Source organism: Poecilia latipinna, unplaced genomic scaffold, assembly GCF_001443285.1.
Source record: "Poecilia latipinna isolate Pla-1442-1.1 unplaced genomic scaffold, P_latipinna-1.0 Scaffold700, whole genome shotgun sequence".
In the NCBI taxonomy this organism is placed as follows: domain Eukaryota; kingdom Metazoa; phylum Chordata; class Actinopteri; order Cyprinodontiformes; family Poeciliidae; genus Poecilia; species Poecilia latipinna.
Genome location: NW_015113316.1, coordinates 58450 through 77346, shown reverse-complemented (window position 1 = coordinate 77346; position 18897 = coordinate 58450). Strand labels below are relative to the sequence as shown.

Genomic DNA, 18897 nt, shown 5'->3' with positions numbered 1-18897 from the left:
CTTAAGTGGGTCGCTAATTTTTTTTATGTCGTCTTAAGTCTGGACTAATCTTAAAAAAGCAACTGAAGACATGCTTTTTCAAATTATCTGTACAATTAATTTTTTAAATCAGTTTTTTTTCCTGATCATTCTTTGTGATTTTATCTGTAAATGGTGATATATAGCTAATGTCCTTACATATTTACTCTGGTAACCACTTTTTTGCTTAATATTTCTGACGGGGATAGATTTATTGTTTATATGTCGTACTAAATACTGTGATAGTACTATTTTTTTTTTTTTTTTTTTTTTTTTTTAACTGGTCAAACTGTGGAGAAACCACTGCCTGTAGCCTGCAGTTCAGGGCGGTGGACGGCGGCAAAACAGACAGGAAGTCCCCAAAAGTCCAAATTTGAAATGGGAAATGTCAGAGGCCAAGCCTGAAATCAAAACTTAGCTCAGCTTACTGTTAGGTCAATAAAGCATACTCTAGGCTAAGACTACGAACGTTTCTTCAGATATGTGTTTCGCTTTCCTTTTTGAGACAGGGGCGTGGCGATCTAGGGTTAAAAGACACGTGAAAATTCTAATCTACTTTTGTTCCGAAGTACAGCGAGCACCGAGCAGATGTAAGTAACTTTGTCTTTGTGAAATATTTGTTATTTTGACTGAAATTATTTTAAAAATTGGACTGGTCAGTGATGTCATTAATTGGTCCATAGATAAATTATCTAAAATTCTTCTGGGATTTAAAATTAAATTAAGTTTAACCCAGCTGAATTAAAATATTGCTTATATTGGTTGCTATTAAATATTGTCTTGTCCATTTTATTTTTATGTGATTTATCCTAGACAAAGTTTGTGAATACAAGTCAATTGGTGCTTCTTTGTTGAACGCATTTATTTGAATTTTTTGGCGACTAAGGTATTTATATAGCAATGTGGGGTTTTTTTTTTCCAGCAACATGGTTTTGTCAAAGCAAACTAGAGATTTGACCAAAAATCTGATTCTGATGTATTTAAATTCTAGTCACGCTATTTTTTTTAACCTGTGTGATTTCCAAGGGGTTGTCAGGAGCAGTTCAGTCATTCATTCATTTGTTCCTTTAATGACTGTTTTCATTTTTGCTCTTTAAGCCCTAACCGGAAGGTGACGTCAATTCTTCGGAACGTTAGGGACTTTCCGAGCTTTGTCAGTCTGCGAGCTATTCTGGTGAGTGTTATATAAAATTGAAAAGGGCAGCTGTTTGTGTGGTTTTGTTTTCGTAATGGAGCCTTTACAGTAGACCGTTTGAGCTAATTGTCCACTGAGACGCAGAACAATGAGTTGTGGAGCGGACTAAATCCTTGTTTTTATTAGCATTAGCGGAGGTTAGCTTTAGCGAGCTAACGGCTGTAGAGCTACAAAAAAAAAGAACGTTTGAGTGTTTTTTCGCTGCGTCATTATTTTCGGATTAGATGTTGACTCAAAACATTCAGTTGGCATTTACTCATCTGCTGTGCTAGAAATTAAACGCCATAACGCTAGCAAACGTTTTGGTAAAAATGTAACACAACAAAGCTAATGTACCCGGAACAATATTCAAACGCGAAGGCTTTAGAGGAAATGGAGACTCCTTTTTTGCTTGCAATGTGGTTATTTCCCCCCTTGCATGATGTAAAGGTTAAACAGGTGTTGTTAATCAAAAATGTAGGTTTGGTATGGGAGGGAAACACCGTCCCTTTGGGACTTTCCACCTATCTGTAATTACTTTTGTGGAATCATTAACCAACTAATTGTTTCCAGATGATAAACTAGATTTTAATATATATTTTACACTTCTTTGATTCTTGCACAACACAATTCTAACTTACCGTCTTGTATAACTAAAAATCCCTCAATTAAAATATATGACCTCGTCTCACTAACATTCGCATATATTTTTATACGTATAAAATTAATTTAAAAAGTAGTTTGATTAGGATAAGTTGCACATAGAGATCAACACGACACAGTATGATTCATTTCTAGGTAAAACAACCAAATTATATTGAACTGGTCATGGAAAGAGACGTATAAATAGCTGTGCGCCGCTTATACTGCTGCATAATTCTAATTTGTTGAGAAGGTAAATCATAAAGCCCAGTTAATAATGTACAGTAGATTTTGTTGGTGGAGATAAAATTCTCACTAAAAAAATACACTTCAGCGGGAAATAATAACACAGAGTGAATGTGAATAATTAGGACAAAGACAATGATCACGTCAAACTAAAAATAAATACAAAAAAAGATGTGTAGGAAAACTGTAACCACTCCAAACTGCTTGAGGAAATTCCAGTCTGTCACGCTGAAAACTTTGTAGATTTGAAGGTGAACTTTTTAAAACTTGTTGGTACGTCTATTTACCAAACAGATAGTTCAACAAAGTGTCAGAAATCTGTGTCATATGACAGTGTTCAACTAAAACCAATTGTTACAAGGTGATAATTCAACATAATTAGGTATTTCAAGTATGTTTTTATTTATCTCTCGTCTTGTGTCTCTGCAGGTTCCACCAGAAAATAACTCAAAGGGGGAATTTCATTATCCTCTAAAAGATTACAAATATTTTTTAGTTAGATTTTTAGCCTTCAATTATGGAAGCTTAGACACCCAGAAAAGGGATGCCCCAAACGGGGAGAGGGGTTTGAAAGCACATATTCCCAGGTCTGTATGTGTGCATGCTTGAGTTTTTTTGTTGTTGTTGTTTTAATTTATTTTAATGTTTATCCTTAAGCTTACACAGAAGTTTCAAGGGTTACATATGTCTGTGGTAAAGGTGGAGAACAACAGGGTGTATACTGATCCTGGTTGATCTGTCCCAGGATCAGACTCGTAATGATAATATTCAGGCTGGGTTTGATTCACTGCAGTGCTTTGTTTAATTACATATTTACTTGCACTGTTTCTGACAGGTTTTGCACTTTGGCTTTTGTGCTTCCTGTTAGCTACCGGTAAAAAAATAAGTAGAGAATACGAGCTCTTAAGTTTTATGCGTGGCTTGCCTTCATTTTCACTCTTAAGCGTCCCATCTTGTCTTTGGTTAATTTAGCTGTATTGGCGTTCTCAGTTTCTGTGTGTATGTGTGACTTGAGTGTGAATATGTTTGAATGAAAGAAAGACCTTGGGTTTTTTTCAAACCCCTCTCCCTCGAAGGGACATCTCTTTTTTTTTTTTTTCTTCTTACTATTAATATAAAAAAATCCAAAAATGGAAACTCTTGTTCAGCTAAAAAACAACCAGTTTTTGATGGGACTGTGTCGTAATGGGCCGCCACCTGATCTACAATACGACAACTCTTCAGGTATTTTTTTTACCTTTCCTTTGATGCATTAACTCAAATTTATCTTCATTCGTTTCCCGCTGCTCTCCATCTAAAGTGACACTGTGCTGTTGTTTATTTCCCCCAGAGCTTTATCGCATATCTACTTTCGCCCGCTTCCCAGCTTCCCCCGTCACAGAGCGAAGCCTGGCGAGGGCGGGCTGGTTCTACACCGGCATGGGCGACCGGGTGCAGTGCTTCAGGTGTAACGTGACGGCCGAGGGCTGGCAGGCTGGGGACTGTCCGACAGAGAAACACAGACAGCTCTCGCCTTCCTGCTCCTTCATTCAGAGCCTCCCATCCACCACCAACCTTCTCTCTTCCTCCCACTCTGCTTTCTCTCCACTCCGTATCGCCCAGGCTCTACCAGTAAGATCAAAGACCGTCTACTCAAAAGACGACGTGATTAATACGAGAGAAGAGTCGGCTGAGAAAGCTGATATTGTTTTAAAGTCCCATCGTTCTCCTCCTCCTCCAGCTTCCTGGTCCCGGTCCGGCTGCTCCCAACCCGTCAGTAAGCCAAGTCGAGGATCCGGTTGGTTTCTTGAACACGGCCTTCTCTGCTCTGCCGCCCTCCAGTCCCCTGAGCTCTCGGGGTGTAGAGGACATGTCCCATCAGAGACCCACGTGCCACAACCCAAGCATGCGCAGAGAGCAGGACCGCCTGGACTCCTTCCACTCCTGGACGCTTTCCATCATCACCCCCACAGAGCTGGCTAAGGCGGGCTTCTACTACCTGGGCCAAGGGGACAGGGTGGCCTGCTTCAGCTGCGGTGGACAGGTGGGCATCTAAAGGAGTTATTGACCTTTTTAATACCATGTTTATTCTCTCTGCACCTGTTAACACGATGCAGACAGATGCTATGTAAGCTTTTGGAGCTAATATTAGCGATGCGTTTCCTATTTCAGGATTTCAGATCTTGCCAGATTAAATTCTGAGATTTATCTGTCTTGGTTTATTCATTTTTTCTTCATATAATTGGAAATATTAAATTAAGTGCAGACAACAAAAGTACTTGTGGGTTTACAGTTTCAGTGACATAATTAAAGCATTTATAAAAAAGTCAAACTTATTTTAGCAAAACTATGTACCAAATTTGAGAAGTAAAATTTTGCATTTACATTTTTAAGGTTGTTTAATGTTAAATTTCTGTAAATTATTATAATCATGACTTTATAAATCGAAATGAAACAAAATAATCAGAATTAATTTTTAAGAAATTCATGCTTTTCTTTTTGTGATATTTCCTAAGACACACATTTTTTTTTCTTCCCACAAGTCTCATGTGAAGTGTCGGTGACCTTTGACCAGAGTTTGTCTTGGTTTGCAGCTGAACAACTGGGAACCGGGTGACCGGGCTGTATCCGAGCATCAGCGCCATTACCCAAACTGTCGCTTCGTCCGGGGGGACCGAGCCGATAACGTGTCGCTGTCCGGCGCCGCAGGAACCGTATCTTTAGCAACGACATCCCAGGTGCCAGCTGGAGCCCCAGCCCTCACCAGTGTGTCCAACCCCTCCATGCAGCAGAGCGATGAGCGGCTTCTCACCTTCGTCAACTGGCCGTCTCGTATTCCAGTCCGACCCGAACAGCTGGCCAAGGCCGGCTTCTACTATGTGGGTAAGGACAGCACACTATTACTATTTATTATTAGGTGGCTGGTCTTGTGATTGTTTCCTCATCCAGTGGCTAAACTTTAAGTAAACAGGAATTAGGAACTGCAGTTTTACTAATAGTCTTGTTTGTGTTTATTAATTCTGTAAAGGTGAAAAAAATTTTTCATGTCATGAAAATTACCCTGAAAGAGTGAGCAGGGGATTTTATACAACAGCTTTGAGTGCAAAGTTTCATTTTATTTCACTTGGAAATTCCATGTAGACAAAATTTTTATGGACACAACTTATGGTATGATTGTACCAGAACTCAAACTAGTCTTTCTAGATCATTTAAATTTCCCCCCGGAGAGAGAAAGAGAAAGATGATTGGCACCTTTTGAGATGTTGTCATCATCTGTTGACCTTCCCCAAGTCCCTGAAATTCCCCTAAAACCACATGACACACCTGGTGTATTTATCTGTGTGTATTTCAGGGAGAAACGATGATGTCAAGTGTTTCTGTTGTGATGGAGGCCTGCGGTGCTGGGAATCTGGGGATGATCCATGGGTTGAACATGCAAAATGGTTTCCTCGGTAAATTTTGCCTTTTCCAAACTCTTTTATTATTATTATTATTTATAAAACTGTTCTGATTGTTGAGCATAATTTCCTGATTGTTCTTTTGCAGGTGTGAATATCTGCTTCAGGAGAAGGGACAAGACTTCGTCCACCAGATTCAGGCTCGATTCCCTCGCCTGTTTGAGCAGGTTAGCTCAGAGCATCATTTTGGATTTTACTTGCTGATAAAAAGCTGCTCCAGGTGATTTAAAATGCTATTTTTTTATCTCCAAAAGCTTCTAACAACAGGAGACACCAGCTCCAGAGAGTTTGTGGATCCACCAGGTGAGTTTAAACCCATATGAAGTTAAAAATATTACCATAACAGAGGTTTAAATTGTCCATGACATTTTTTTCTCCATCAGTGGTACATCTGGGTCCAGGAGAGGAGCGGTCAGAAGATGCCGTCATGATGAACACACCTGTGATCAAATCTGCTCTAGAGATGGGCTTCGACCGCAGCCTCGTCAAGCAAACGGTGCAGAGCAAGATCCTGACGAGCGGCGAGAACTACCGGACCGTCCAGGAGCTGGTCTCAGATCTGCTCAGCGCTGAAGACCAGAAGAGGGAGGAGGAACGGGAGATGCTAGCAGAGGCGATGGCGTCAGGTGAGGAAATGACTGAGAAATGTGCTGCTTCTGTGCTGTTGAACAAAAATTTTATGTTTTTTTTTTTTTTAATTTTTTGTTGTTTTAGATGGTTTTACGTTCGTGAAGAGGCATCAGGCGGCATTGGCTCAGCGTCTGAAGAGTGTCGAGCCGGTGTTGGAGCATTTAAGAGAACAAAATGTGTTATGTACGTTAACCTTTTGTTGATCTAATTTAATATAGGCTATCAGATCTTTGAGATTATAGGAATCAACTAATAGGATTAATATTAATCCACATTGAGCAGCTGGCATATGGGAAAGATTTTGTGAATTTAGCTGAACCTTCTGCTGGTTTCCTGTAAGTTTTAGTTTTTTGACTGGTCTCTGCTCACCTGCAGCTGCTGAGGATTACAGCGGCCTCCTGGCCCAGACCACAGCCCAGCAGCAAACTGCCAGGCTGATCGAACTCGTCCTCAATAAAGGAAATGCTGCCGCCGAGGTGTTCCGCAACTGGATCCAGAAAAACGACGTCCATCTGCTCAGAGACCTCATGGGTATGACTTCACCACAGGACACCAACACAGACCTGAGAAGTATGAAAGTTGGCGGCATCGTTTTTCAACTTTGAACACGCTTTGGTTTTATTGAAATGTTGATTTTCTGTAGTGGTAAAGAGTTTCTGCATTTTTAATTTTTTTTGCCTTTATTTGATGATTATTACGTTTTGTTTGCACAAAGCCATTGTTTTAGGTTTTGAGTTAATTTAAGGAACAACACATATAAAAGCCACATTGATTCAGAAAAGGGTCATTTCACAGCTTCAGTGTTTAGACATAAATTTAAAATCATCCACTGGATTTCAAACTGGTTTAAATGCTGAACACAACATGGCATTTGAATTAATGAATTACAAACTGTGCTTCAAATAAATGTCATTAGTGTTAAATAATCCAGACCAGAGTAGAGATATCTAGTCGTAAAGTATTTGGACGACCTACAAAATCATTTTGGTTTTCTGTTGTTTTTTTCTTTTGTTTTTTCAAATATAAATATATAATTATAGAAATACTAAAGCATTCATTTGGTATAAATAATTATTAAAAAATTAAAATCTGAACTTTTCTGGAAAATGTAACAGAAATTTAGTTTCTGGTGAAGAAAAATTTGGGGAACATTTATTCCCACAGAAGATTATTAAAATGATTCAGAGGTCAACTTCAGTTGTAAAACTTGCTAAAAAATCTGAAATGGACTCCAGTAAGAGGAAACTCAAAGTCAGGATTTCACTCTGAAAGTACATTTTTTGTTTTGTTTTATCAAAGCCTGATTTTGACACGTTTTCTTTCCTTTTTTAGCTCAGTCAAATGAAGCTTCTTCACCAAGCCAAGATCTTTCAGGTAATAAAGATTTCTTCCTCAGATTCAACCTAATCTTATGACATTTCTACAAGGAAAATGATCCAATATAAATATAGCAGAGGAAGTGTTAAGAACTCAATGAGCAATCCAGAGTAAGCAATTACTCTGGATTGCTTACTCCAGAGAGTAAGCAATCTCTGGAACATTGCTTACTCATCTTCGAGTAAGCAAGAAGATGTTATAACAAATGACATCTACCCAACCTACAGTCATGTGAAACTATTTGGGTTTGTGATAATTTCCAAAATTGAAGTGGAAAAGTTCACCTACTGTGAATGACTGTTTTTTTTTTTAAAGCCAATTTTCTCTAAAGTTGAAGTTTGACTAATTTATTTATGTTGAACAACAAATCTAACATAATCTTCACACGGACTATTTTAAATTCAGTGTGAAGATGGTCACTGTCCTGTGTGACATCTATATAAAAAGATATTTGGTACTTGAATATGTTTAGTTTATTTTTACTTCTAAGTGTTTGAATAGAAGGCAACACAACTTGGTTCCTAAAAATACTTTCTCGCCTCGGCTTTAGGGTTGAACGCAAAAACATCTAGAAATGAGAAGTCATCCAGTTTCCTTCTTACCTAAATACTAAGTGTCATGTTCTGGATTACTGAGAATCCACATTTTAAATTGCATTTCAGTGATAAGGTTGATATGCGGTTAACACTGTAAAGATCGAGTATTGAGATTTTTTCATCACTTGTGATTTGTCAGTTTTTGTATTGAATTTCATTCATTTAAAACCTCTAGCATTTCATTTAAATTGCGAAGAACTCCAACTACCAGTAAAATAAGTTTGATTCCTTTATACAACAAATGTACCGTCACTGCACGATGTTAACATTAGGTGGTGCAATTGTATTTGTACAGTGTTTAGTTTTTGTGAAGATAGGTTCAGGTTCTTATGATTATACTTGACTGAAACTTTCTGTCTGACTCCACAGACCTACCAATGGAGGAGCAGCTGCGGCGCCTGCAGGAGGAGCGTACCTGCAAAGTTTGTATGGACAAAGAGGTCAACATCGTCTTCATCCCATGTGGTCACCTGGTAGTGTGCAAGGAGTGCGCACCATCCCTGAGGAAGTGCCCAATCTGCAGAGGCCTTGTTAAAGGCACAGTTCGAACCTTTCTGTCATGAGGCAACATGATGCCTAGAACTTAAAGCAAAATGTGTTGTAAAAATAAATTATTTACTTTTAGCCATTTTGTGGCCATTTCATGTAAACTGAAACCAGCCCAAAAGGTTTACTCATCAAGATGTGAATAATTCTTCAGTCTGAAAGTAGTCCCTTTTTTTCCCCTTGTATCAGGTGTGCAATATCCAATCTTCAATCAGTGCAATAACCTTCTGTATAATTAACTCATTTCTTTCATAATCCACTGTATTACTGCTACAAAGTTTTTATTATATTAAACCAGTAAAACTTAAAAGGTCATGTGAATGTGTCATTTGTCCAAGGATACACAATGTAAATCCATCACATTTTTTATTGTAGGTTTTTGAAAATCTATAAACTTTACATGCCACAAATCTCAACATTTGTGGCATGTTCAGAGATTTATAGAATATATTACAATTTATCACTGGGATTTACCTTAAGGGTTACTGGGAGTTCATTTAAAATCACTATGGGCTTATGAAAACAACTGAAGTTAGCTTAGTAACTTCAAATTAAGTTCAACATAACTAGAAAGTTTTCAGGATCTTGCAACAAAAAGTTTATTTAAGGTAGTCTTAGTTTTCAAACCGTTTGGTCTAAAATTACAATAAAAAAAACACTTGCAGAAGTTATTTTATGAATCTACTTGGATACCATGATCTCTGCTTTAAGAGATTTCCATCATGTTCTCATCTTTCAACATATTACCTACGCCTACATAAATAGAAGTGCAAAAAACATAATGGCATTAAAATTTCATTTATATGGGTTGTCAAAAAATAAATTCACAATTTGCCAATCCATAGGTTTAAATCCCAGAACATAAAACTTTAGTTTCCCATCAATGAAAGCAAGTATGTAATATACATACAAAAGGTTTGGTGGTATCTCTTAAAGCATACAAAGACACAAAATTAGTTTTTACAAATATTTATTCTTCCACTTATATTCAGCCAGTTTAGATGATGCCAATCTACAAGAAAAAAGAAAAATGCATGAATTAAATAAAGCTCATTAAAAGTAGTTAATCTAAATCTGAAACATCTGGCATCAGTGGTTCCTTTGAATGCATCACAGACATTCAGATCAAAATAATGTTTACATCACATGCACAGAGTTACAAAATACAGAGGTCTATAAAACAAAACTCACCTTGTTTGCAACATCCAATGCATCGTAATCTGGCGCAAGTCGAACGTAGGCCTTCTTCTCACCATCAGGCCTGAACAAATAATGTGAGTAAACATAAGCAAAAGTATTTCATGAAAGTCAGTTTACAGTTATTTGAAATCACATATGGCCCATATTGGGTTCTATATTAAAGAGCAGCGTGCATATTTATGTAATATTTCATCATGGAAACTAAATGCACAGCCTGGACCAAGATGTCTTACCTGATGAGTGTGTTAACTTTGGCGACATCGATGTCATACAGCTTCTTAACAGCGTGTTTGATCTGATGTTTGTTTGCCTTGACGTCCACAATGAATACAAGAGTGTTGTTATCCTCAATCTTTTTCATCGCAGACTCTGTTGTCAAGGGGAACTTGATGATGGCATAGTGATCCAGCCTGAAAGATTATAAAAAATACATTTAGCATTAGATTATTTCAAGTTGAAAAAACTTCAAAACAAACTAAACTAAAATAGTACATTAACTGAGGTGCATCAGCAGTTAATAAAATTGGACTCATGATTTTTCATACTTTGATCGCATTTACCATCATGTGCACCATGTTTTTGTTGGCCTTTTCGTCGCTGGAGGTCTAAAAACTTACTTGTTCCTGCGAGGAGCACTCTTGCGAGGGTACTTGGGCTGTCTGCGGAGACGGAGGGTTTTAGGGCGACGGAAGGTGGGAGAAGTCCTGATTTTCTTCTTCCTCTGGCTGTGTACGCCTTTAAGCACAGCCTTCTTTGCCTTCAGGGCCTTTGACTTGGCCTCTGTTTTGGCAGGGACAGCTAAAAAAAATAATAATAATTTAATTATTAAAACACTGGATGTCGAACAGTGCCGGCCAGAACTTTGACATTGAGAAAAGTCTTGTTCCTTAATATATTTACAGTTGTATAAGATTTAGGCTACAGAATTTGTTTGATTAAAACTTTTCTCCTCAGGATCAAAGTGTCAGAAACATCAGAATCAAACAAGTTAGCCTTCAAACGCCTTTGAAACACAAAAGGTATAATTTCCAGTCTTCATTTTAAGTCGTACAGCTACAAAAACGTGCACATCAACATGGCTGCTAGATTTCTTAATTGCGTTCAAATGATTAATTCTCCCAAAATTCAACTAAACTCCCAAACCACACTGGGTACTTTCATGCCTTTAAGTAAATGTTGACGGCCATCCGGCACAGTTTAGCGTAGCCACACTGAAGACGCTCATGTTGTTAAAACTCATGCCAACACCAAAACATGACTAATGTTTAAACAAACGGTTGGCGATATATTGTCTGAAACCGTTTTTCCATACCAAATGCATCACAGAGTAGGCTAATGAAGTCAAATTAATGACAAAGTACACCACGTTTTGTCGGCAACATCAGCGCTCACGTTAGCTTAGCTAACCTCTCTCCACCACATTCGCAATGTAGATTACAACCATATTTAACCAGTTGGAAAATGTGAAATTAGACCTTGTATGTCGCCACTGATATATACTTTCAAACAAGTCGTCTGTGTTTACTGTTCGAGGCATTATAATCACAAAATGTGCGATTTATTCATTCACAATTTTAGGATTCACAAACCTTCCTTCTTCGCCTTCGGTGCCATGTTGAGAAAGGAAGAGCAGGTGGGGTTTCCTTCAGTATAATGCAAGGGCGAGATCTCAGAGCATTGTCGCGATATCACAGTGAGTTAATGGTAGCGCTCTCTTTTACCGCATGTGCCCGTCTCCATAAATAAATTAGAATTTAGAGAAGTACATTTATTTCTGTAATTAAACTGAATTACTAAAACTTTATTATGGCTTACAGAAAATAGAAACTCAAAGATTTACTTTCTCATATTTTTGAATATATCATACGAATAATTAAAAAAAAAATTAAAAATGAGACCTGTTCACATGTCCAGTATAAGCTCTTAATAGATGGTCAGGACTCCTTCTACACTAATGACAGCATCAACGCGGCCTGTCATGGAGATGATCAGTTCGTGACTGCTGTGGGCAGGAAGCAGTCAGCCAGGCACTTTGTTAAAGCAGCCTGTCACATTTTTCCCATTTCTTTAGTTAAATTGATACAAACCTAAGACTTCTTCATTGGATTTAAATTGTTCTCACTCATTTTCTTAAGCACACACAGATGCTGCACACTGTGCAGTTATACTAAGAACTGGGCATGAAATGGCTGAGGAAAAAACAGGCAAAATCCAAAATAAAGGATTAAATGACCTCCAGAAACCAAAAGGGAGAGTTGGAATTAAATTTGGGAGTGTTAGAAGTAGGATTAGAGGGAACCCTCCTTTCAACCCATCTTTTAATTTTCCATTCAATCTTCCCTTTAATCCTCCTTCCAGCACTAATTCCAAATTTCATTCCAACCTTACTTCCAACTCTAATTGCCATCATCCTTTCAGCCCTCCTTCCAACCCTAATTTCAACGCTCCTTGTTTAATATAAATGTCATCTTTTATTTGTATTTACTTCACAAATTTAATTCAAATCATGAAACTCAAAAAGATACACTGTGGGCTTTGCTTCATAACCTTCCCATGTTTGTTTTTTTTTTTTTTGCTTTAGCAAATTTTTCTTAAACACTTTTTTTCTTCCACTTAATCTTCCTGGCGACAATCAGCTTTTTAGCAACAGCACTTGTAACTTTATTAAAAGTTTTAATTATCTGCAAACTATAATAATCTAAAGTAATAGAAAAGCTGTAAGCATATTACTCTGTTTGTAATGAATCTATAGATTTCACTTTTTGAATTCAGTTACTGAAATTTTCAATGATATTCTGATTTACTGAGACAAATCTGTAAACACAAACACCAAAGAGTGCAATTTCTCATTTTTAATGTCGATAAGACAGAGGTTTTTAATGACAAAATGGATAAACAAACAGCTGCAAAATGACAATGTATAAAAGGTTTTTCTTTATTCTGATTATAAAATCCAGAACTGTGAAAGCATTAAACAGAATATTCATCCACTGTAACTCCGAACCACCGTCCTCTTGTCCTTTTGTAAATTTTTCATCTGTTTTTCCTGATTTAAAAAAAGACAAAGAATATTATTATTACATGTAGCTCTTATGAAGTTAGTCCTGAAGTTTTAATATTATTCATTATATTATAAGTCATTTAATGGTTTCCTATAAGCATTTTTGGTGAAAGTGATTAATTTATTTGAACTCTAAGGTGTTCATGAATCACTCTTCAACAAGCAGCCGGTGAAGCCCGTGCTTACTTTTTTAACTTGGCTCCTCCTAATTTTGATCCTCCTTTCTGAACTGCTGCTTTAGGTTTTCCTTTTTTCTGTCCTGCTTTTTGAACTTTTCCTTTTGTCTTCTTCTTCTTGTCCTGCTGTTGCGCTGTCTGAGTCCCATTCTCTCCTTTTTGTTTGCTGTTTGACGCTTTCTTATGTTCTTTTTTCTCAGCTTTGACTTTCTTCTTCATGAGGAAGCGAGGGGTTGTGCAAATGGTGCTCCTACTGGGAGGTTTCTTCTCAAGCCTTCGCTTTACTTTGCTGAAAGAAAAACAAAATATCCAAAGTGTGATGATCAAAACTTAAAACGGTAAGGCAGTACTTTGTGTAATTGATACACAGCTTGGGTTGATTATAATCACACATCTCACTTACCTGTGGATCTTTTTGAAGCCAACCATGTAGTCCGGCACAGGGCACCCAGCTTGTTTTATAACATTAGCAATGCTGTTCAGATGAGAAAAACATATACATGTTAGAAAAGAAAAGAAAAAAAAAAGGGAAAATAGCCATCATCTTCCCAATCCTCCATAACAGCTTAGATTACAGAATGTTCACAACATTCAACTCAAGCTTTCCCTCCTGGTTGTTCGAACATAATCGGTTTATTTTGTACCTGCGCAACAACGGTTTGTCATTTTCTGTAAAGAAGGTGATGGCCTTCCCTTGATGTCCAGCTCTGCCCGTACGGCCTGAGGGATAGACAGAGATTCATGAAGAAAAAAAACACGAGAATGAAAAAGCATTTAACAAATTCTATTTAAGTTACACTGCCTCAAAATACTCGACTAATGTTGTAACTTTAGCCAATCTCAAAGTCAAATAAATAAACATTGCTGAACAGTAGTCCTCCAATAAACCCACCGATTCTGTGAATGTACTCCACGGCGCTGGTGGGGAAGTCGTAATTCAGCACCAGGTTCACTCCTTTGAAGTCAATTCCTCTGGCGAGCAGAGCCGTGCAGATCAGCACCCAAATCTTCCCGGAGCGAAAGCTGTTCACCACGTTGTCCCTCTGAAACGCAGCAGCCAGTCAGGACGCCATCAGCCATGCTAGGGTTCCTGGTTAGTCTTGGCTAGACTCTAAACTTTTCCAGACTCAATGTCTAAATGCTGGACGGATAGTGATGGACAGATGGATAAATGCATGGACAGACATGCAGGCTGAAACGAATTTCGTTGTTCTTCTGTACAATGACTGACAAACAGATGGATATACGGAAGCGATGCTCTATTATCGTACCATTAACTATCCCATTACTTTTTTCAATTGTATTTATAGTATTTTCCTTTAACATGACACTAAAAAATTCTTCATGATGATGTTTACCAGCCTGAAAAACTCAAAAATATTCTTGAATTGTTACTTTCACTATTTTTCACTCCTGGATCCATGAGAGCATCAAACAATAATATCTTTAAAAATGTGATTAAATACAGTTATTGTTTGCTGCTTAGCTGTAAAGTAACATTACTTTATGTCACCAGTGTCCTGCAGCACCTGCAGCAAGCAAGTAGTTTTATTAAACTACTGTTTAATAAAAGCCAAGTTCTTTCCAGGAGCAGAATTTCTATTTATAGTCATAAAAAGTAATAATAAAAATAATAAAACAAATATTTAAGGAGAAGGGTGGAAAGATAGATAAACTCATGGATGAATGGATGGACAGCTAATTGAGAATGAAAGGATCGAATAACAGATGGCAAGACAGTAAGAATGTGTGTGTGGTGTGTGTTTCTTTCTACCTGCTGCTGTGTTCGTTCTGCGTGGATCACGTCAACATTGATCCCTTCGTACACCAACTCGTGGAAAAGCTCCCGCGCTCGCTCTATGGACTGAACGAACACCAGCATGGGAGGCAGGAAACCCTGGAGCACAAAGAGGAAAACATGCTTCACTCCACCAACAAAAAGGTTCAAAAACACAAAAAAGCGCTCCTTACTTTTTTGATGATGTCCCTCATGGCCACAAGCTTCCCGTTCTCCTCCCCGACAAACAGCAGCTCCTGTTCCACCGTCTCCACCGCTGTATTTCTGAACATTTTGTACAGCATTATTATGTTAAAACACAAAGAGGTATTCAGTTCTACTGGCAGAGCGCTACCTGTGTCCGATGTTGACAGAAACCAAGTTGTCGAGGTTCAGGCGGCACCACTTTTCCACCTCCGGCGTGCAGGTGGCGCTGAAGAAAGCCCTGCGCACCTTGGCGTTAGAACATGCCAGAAAAATGGTTGCCAGCTGCTCCCTGAAGCCCGTCTTCCCGTCCTCGAACAGCTTATCGGACTCGTCCACAACCAGCCACTCCACACTGAGAAACAAGAGGCGTGTCCAGAGTGAAGACAGATGTTAAATTAACAAAATGAGAAGTGTGATAAATTATACCTGCTCAGGTTGATTCCTGGAGGATCCTGATTGAGAAGATAGATCAGTCTGTTGGGAGTGCTGACAAGTATGTCTGCACAAAAAAAAAAAAAAAAAAAAATCCACAGGATTTAATAATAAACAAAAATGAAAGACCTCAACATTTCCAAAAGACAACATTTGCGACCACTCACCATATTTTTTATTTGACTGTGGACCGTACTTCTTAGCTGCCAGGGAAGCTTTATCGATGATATGAACTCTAAAGCCGACTCCGTCTGACAGGCGCAGCAGCTCTCTGTAGGTCTGAACACAACACAACAAAGCTAACATGGAGTGCTGACATGGAAATAGTACCTACGAAAAGAGCACACATCTGCAGCAATACCACGGTAAAGGATGAAATAACCAGGCAACATGTGCAACAGGTGTTTAAACCTCAAACTAAAACTTTATTAAAGCTACTTTTGGTTCAACTTAAGCATTGAGTCATCTTGAGCACCATGTAGGAATTTTCTCAGTATTCGTATCCTTCAGTTAAAGCCACAGTTTTGAAGAGAGTCTAAAAAGGATCATATGAAACTCATTTCATATGATCCTATGATCATATCGGTCACAAGAAGATCCACAAGATCCACTGTATCTTAACCTAAAAATTAAATCTTAGATGTAAGATGACGTTAAAGCTCTGCTTCAGGTTTAATAAAGCTACTTTTTGTCCAACATTCAACAAAATCAAATAAACTGTTAAACAAGTAAACTTAAATTTCAGCATCTTCTTCCTCTGCAACAACCAGTGAAATATCTAAAGCATTGTGAGCACCAGCTGCTTTTTCTACAGCTTTAATTCAAGTTTTCAACCAATACTTGATTGATATCATAATAGGTATTTGATAAATCCACAGTCGACACTAGTAAGAGGTGAATTGCACAAAAATAAGGTCTGAAACAAGCCTGTTGCGATAAGCAATTGATTCATTAATCGCATGATGAATTAAAAAGAGTTCAATAATTTCCATTTTGATTTTTCCATCATTTTCATTTACAGAGCTCATAATCCATTTTGCACATGGTTTCAGTTGTGGGTAGTTTTTATTTCATTTTATTGTTTATGTTTCTGTGTTATTTTGGAAATAAAAACTATCTTCCAGTTTCAGTGTGGAGTGTTTTGAAAAAAAAAAAAAAAATGTCTCCAAACAACAATATTATCGTTTACCACAATAATTTCAGAGACAATTTATCATCCAGTAAATTCTGTTATCCTGACTGGGGTAGAAACAATCTGTGTACCTGGCTGGCCAGTTCTCTAGTCGGGGAGATGACCAGAGCCCTGAAGCCCAGGTTTGCAGGCTGCTGCAGGTGGGCGAGCAGCGGAAGAGAGAAGGCCAAAGTCTTTCCAGATCCGGTCGGCGCGCACGCTAACAGCTCCCGAGCCTGAAAGAGAAACCAGACCAGCAGAAATAATCTCAAATTAAAAGAAAACCTGAGGTCTGTGCTCTGATTGGCCAATTGCAAAGTATTTTAACTCACATGCATCATGAGCGGTATCGCCTGCATCTGTATTGGCGTTGGCGTGTTCAGTCCTGCGTCCTTGAGGTTCTGAAGAACGCGCGGGTTGAGACGATACTCGGACTGAAGCTCCTCAAACGAGCAAACCGGGTCGGGCACATCGCAGCCATGGACGTTTATACGGTGCTGCGCACGAATGCGATTCACCTTAAAGCCAAACCCAGAAAGAAAAAGAAAAAAGCCTTAAGGAGTGTAGAGTTCTTTTCATGGATGTCCAAGTTATAGAAAAGCAGACAAAAATCTCTTTCTGGGGGTTTCAGTGAGAGGAGACCTTCTCCTGATGAAGATGCTTCAGCCTCTTGAGCGAGAATTTCTCCGTCCCATCCTTCTGTACGTCTTGGATCTTTCTGTCCAAGGAGGAGGTCCAGGTGATGCCGCCTCTCTGGGTCTCAGTCAGTGGTTCACCACCAACTGGAGATAAAAACAGAGAAGAGAGCTTATACTCTGAAAAATTTACTTTTTACAATTTGCACCTACAGTAAGGCAAGCTGCTAAAAGCCTCATTTGTCATTTCAAAACCAGATCTCTCTGTCAAAGTGAAACACTTTTGATAAAGACAGAACTGTATCTGTCCGTCACAGATGCGCTTCATCCAATATGACTGATGTTGAGCTCATTTACAAAGAAGAATGGACAAAACTTTTAATCTCCATTAGTACAAAGCGGGTATAAAAAAAAAGTACTTCTGTGGCTGTGTGTATAAATGCCCTAATTCACAATTAAAAACTATTTCTTATTTATCTAATATTGTCACTCTTAAATTATAAAAGAGTAAAAAATAAAATAAAAATAAAAAGCCTGAGAAACAAGCATGGATTCTGCGTCCTTTACCGTCCTCCTCCACCAGGCTGCTTTCCGTCATCTTGCTTTTGTGTCTCACTTCTCCCGGTCGCTCTTTGCGTTTTCTTTTGCCTCCTACTTCAGAGTCTAAACTTTCGATGCCATCCTCATCCACACTCTGGGCTCCATTAGCTGCTCCTGTGCCGAAGTAGTTGATCGCAGACAGGGAATCCAGCGACGCTTCTCTGCCCTGAGACCTGGCCACCTACACAATGGGTCAGAACATATGCAGGTTCTGCTGTTACCATAGTGCCTAGTATAATAATAGCACAGCTAATCATCAAAAGGGAAGAGAAACTAGAGAAGCAACAGATATCACTGCCAGCCAACATGAGCAGCGGCTATTTGTATTAGCTACTACTTCCGCCGAGAATTGTTATCAAGAGTACCTTAAACCGAGCAGCATCTTGACCAAATCTCTTTAAGTCAAATTTAGCACCGGCTCCGAGTTTCCTAAACAGCTCGAATGTGTCCATTGCTGTGGCAGCAGCGTGGTCTGTGAAAGATCCACGCAAAGACAATCAACATCCGGTTCATGCACATTCCAGCCTTTTCTTCCACCTAGTGGCCACTGCTGGTACTACACACGTGGTGTATTAGTTTTCCGTCAAACATTTCTGCTTGGGATCTTTTATGGTGGCACTTTGCATTAATTATTGATTTCTGCGAAGACTGATCAGATGAAACGCAACGGTTAGTACACATGTTTATTTTTTTCATTTAATCTTTACAAAAATCACAATAAAAACCCATTGAGATTAAAAACCCCTTTTTCAAGGGAATTCTGAAAAAGACGTTTGTGTATATGTTGCATCAAATACAACATATACACAGAAAAAAAATACAGTCAATAGAAATGCCAAGCTATAAACAATAAATACATGTGACTGAATTGGCATCAAAAACTTTTAGTTTGTGTGTTACCACATTGTGGGCCACAAACCTACTTTTTTGGTGGCATCCTGATGGCAAAATGTGTTGAAAAATTTGACATTC

General features: G+C 38.4%; 3 protein-coding genes across 4 annotated transcripts; 1 reads left to right on the top strand and 2 right to left on the bottom strand.

Moving 5' to 3' along the window:
• The first annotated feature begins 589 nt into the window (after positions 1-589).
• On the top strand, positions 590-8976 carry birc2 (baculoviral IAP repeat containing 2). Of its 2 annotated transcripts, none has more exons than XM_015044990.1 (14): positions 590-608; positions 1117-1192; positions 2510-3304; positions 3411-3691; positions 3801-4103; positions 4654-4942; positions 5412-5511; positions 5606-5684; positions 5772-5820; positions 5901-6143; positions 6232-6330; positions 6523-6678; positions 7480-7521; positions 8490-8976. In XM_015044990.1, exons 3-14 carry the CDS (start codon positions 3211-3213, stop codon positions 8681-8683), a joined length of 1929 nt encoding a protein of 642 aa, XP_014900476.1. In that variant the 5' UTR covers positions 590-608; positions 1117-1192; positions 2510-3210; the 3' UTR covers positions 8684-8976. The 2 variants fall into 2 exon arrangements, with proteins under 2 accessions (XP_014900476.1, XP_014900475.1); XM_015044989.1 differs by having other exon boundaries at positions 6523-6717.
• Positions 8977-9619: 643 nt separating this feature from the next.
• Positions 9620-11562, bottom strand: rpl23a (ribosomal protein L23a). The gene is made up of 5 exons (XM_015044997.1): positions 11456-11562; positions 10484-10664; positions 10100-10276; positions 9858-9927; positions 9620-9678 (listed from the first exon to the last, which is right to left on the bottom strand). Exons 1-5 carry the CDS (start codon positions 11478-11480, stop codon positions 9664-9666), a joined length of 468 nt encoding a protein of 155 aa, XP_014900483.1. The 5' UTR covers positions 11481-11562; the 3' UTR covers positions 9620-9663.
• Positions 11563-12777: 1215 nt separating this feature from the next.
• Positions 12778-18444, bottom strand: ddx52 (DEAD (Asp-Glu-Ala-Asp) box polypeptide 52). The gene is made up of 15 exons (XM_015044988.1): positions 18291-18444; positions 17893-18106; positions 17333-17472; positions 17023-17208; positions 16783-16926; positions 15687-15798; positions 15514-15586; positions 15236-15439; positions 15075-15165; positions 14878-15000; positions 13996-14146; positions 13748-13823; positions 13507-13578; positions 13114-13392; positions 12778-12912 (listed from the first exon to the last, which is right to left on the bottom strand). Exons 1-15 carry the CDS (start codon positions 18375-18377, stop codon positions 12900-12902), a joined length of 1965 nt encoding a protein of 654 aa, XP_014900474.1. The 5' UTR covers positions 18378-18444; the 3' UTR covers positions 12778-12899.
• Between the last annotated feature and the right edge of the window lie 453 nt (positions 18445-18897).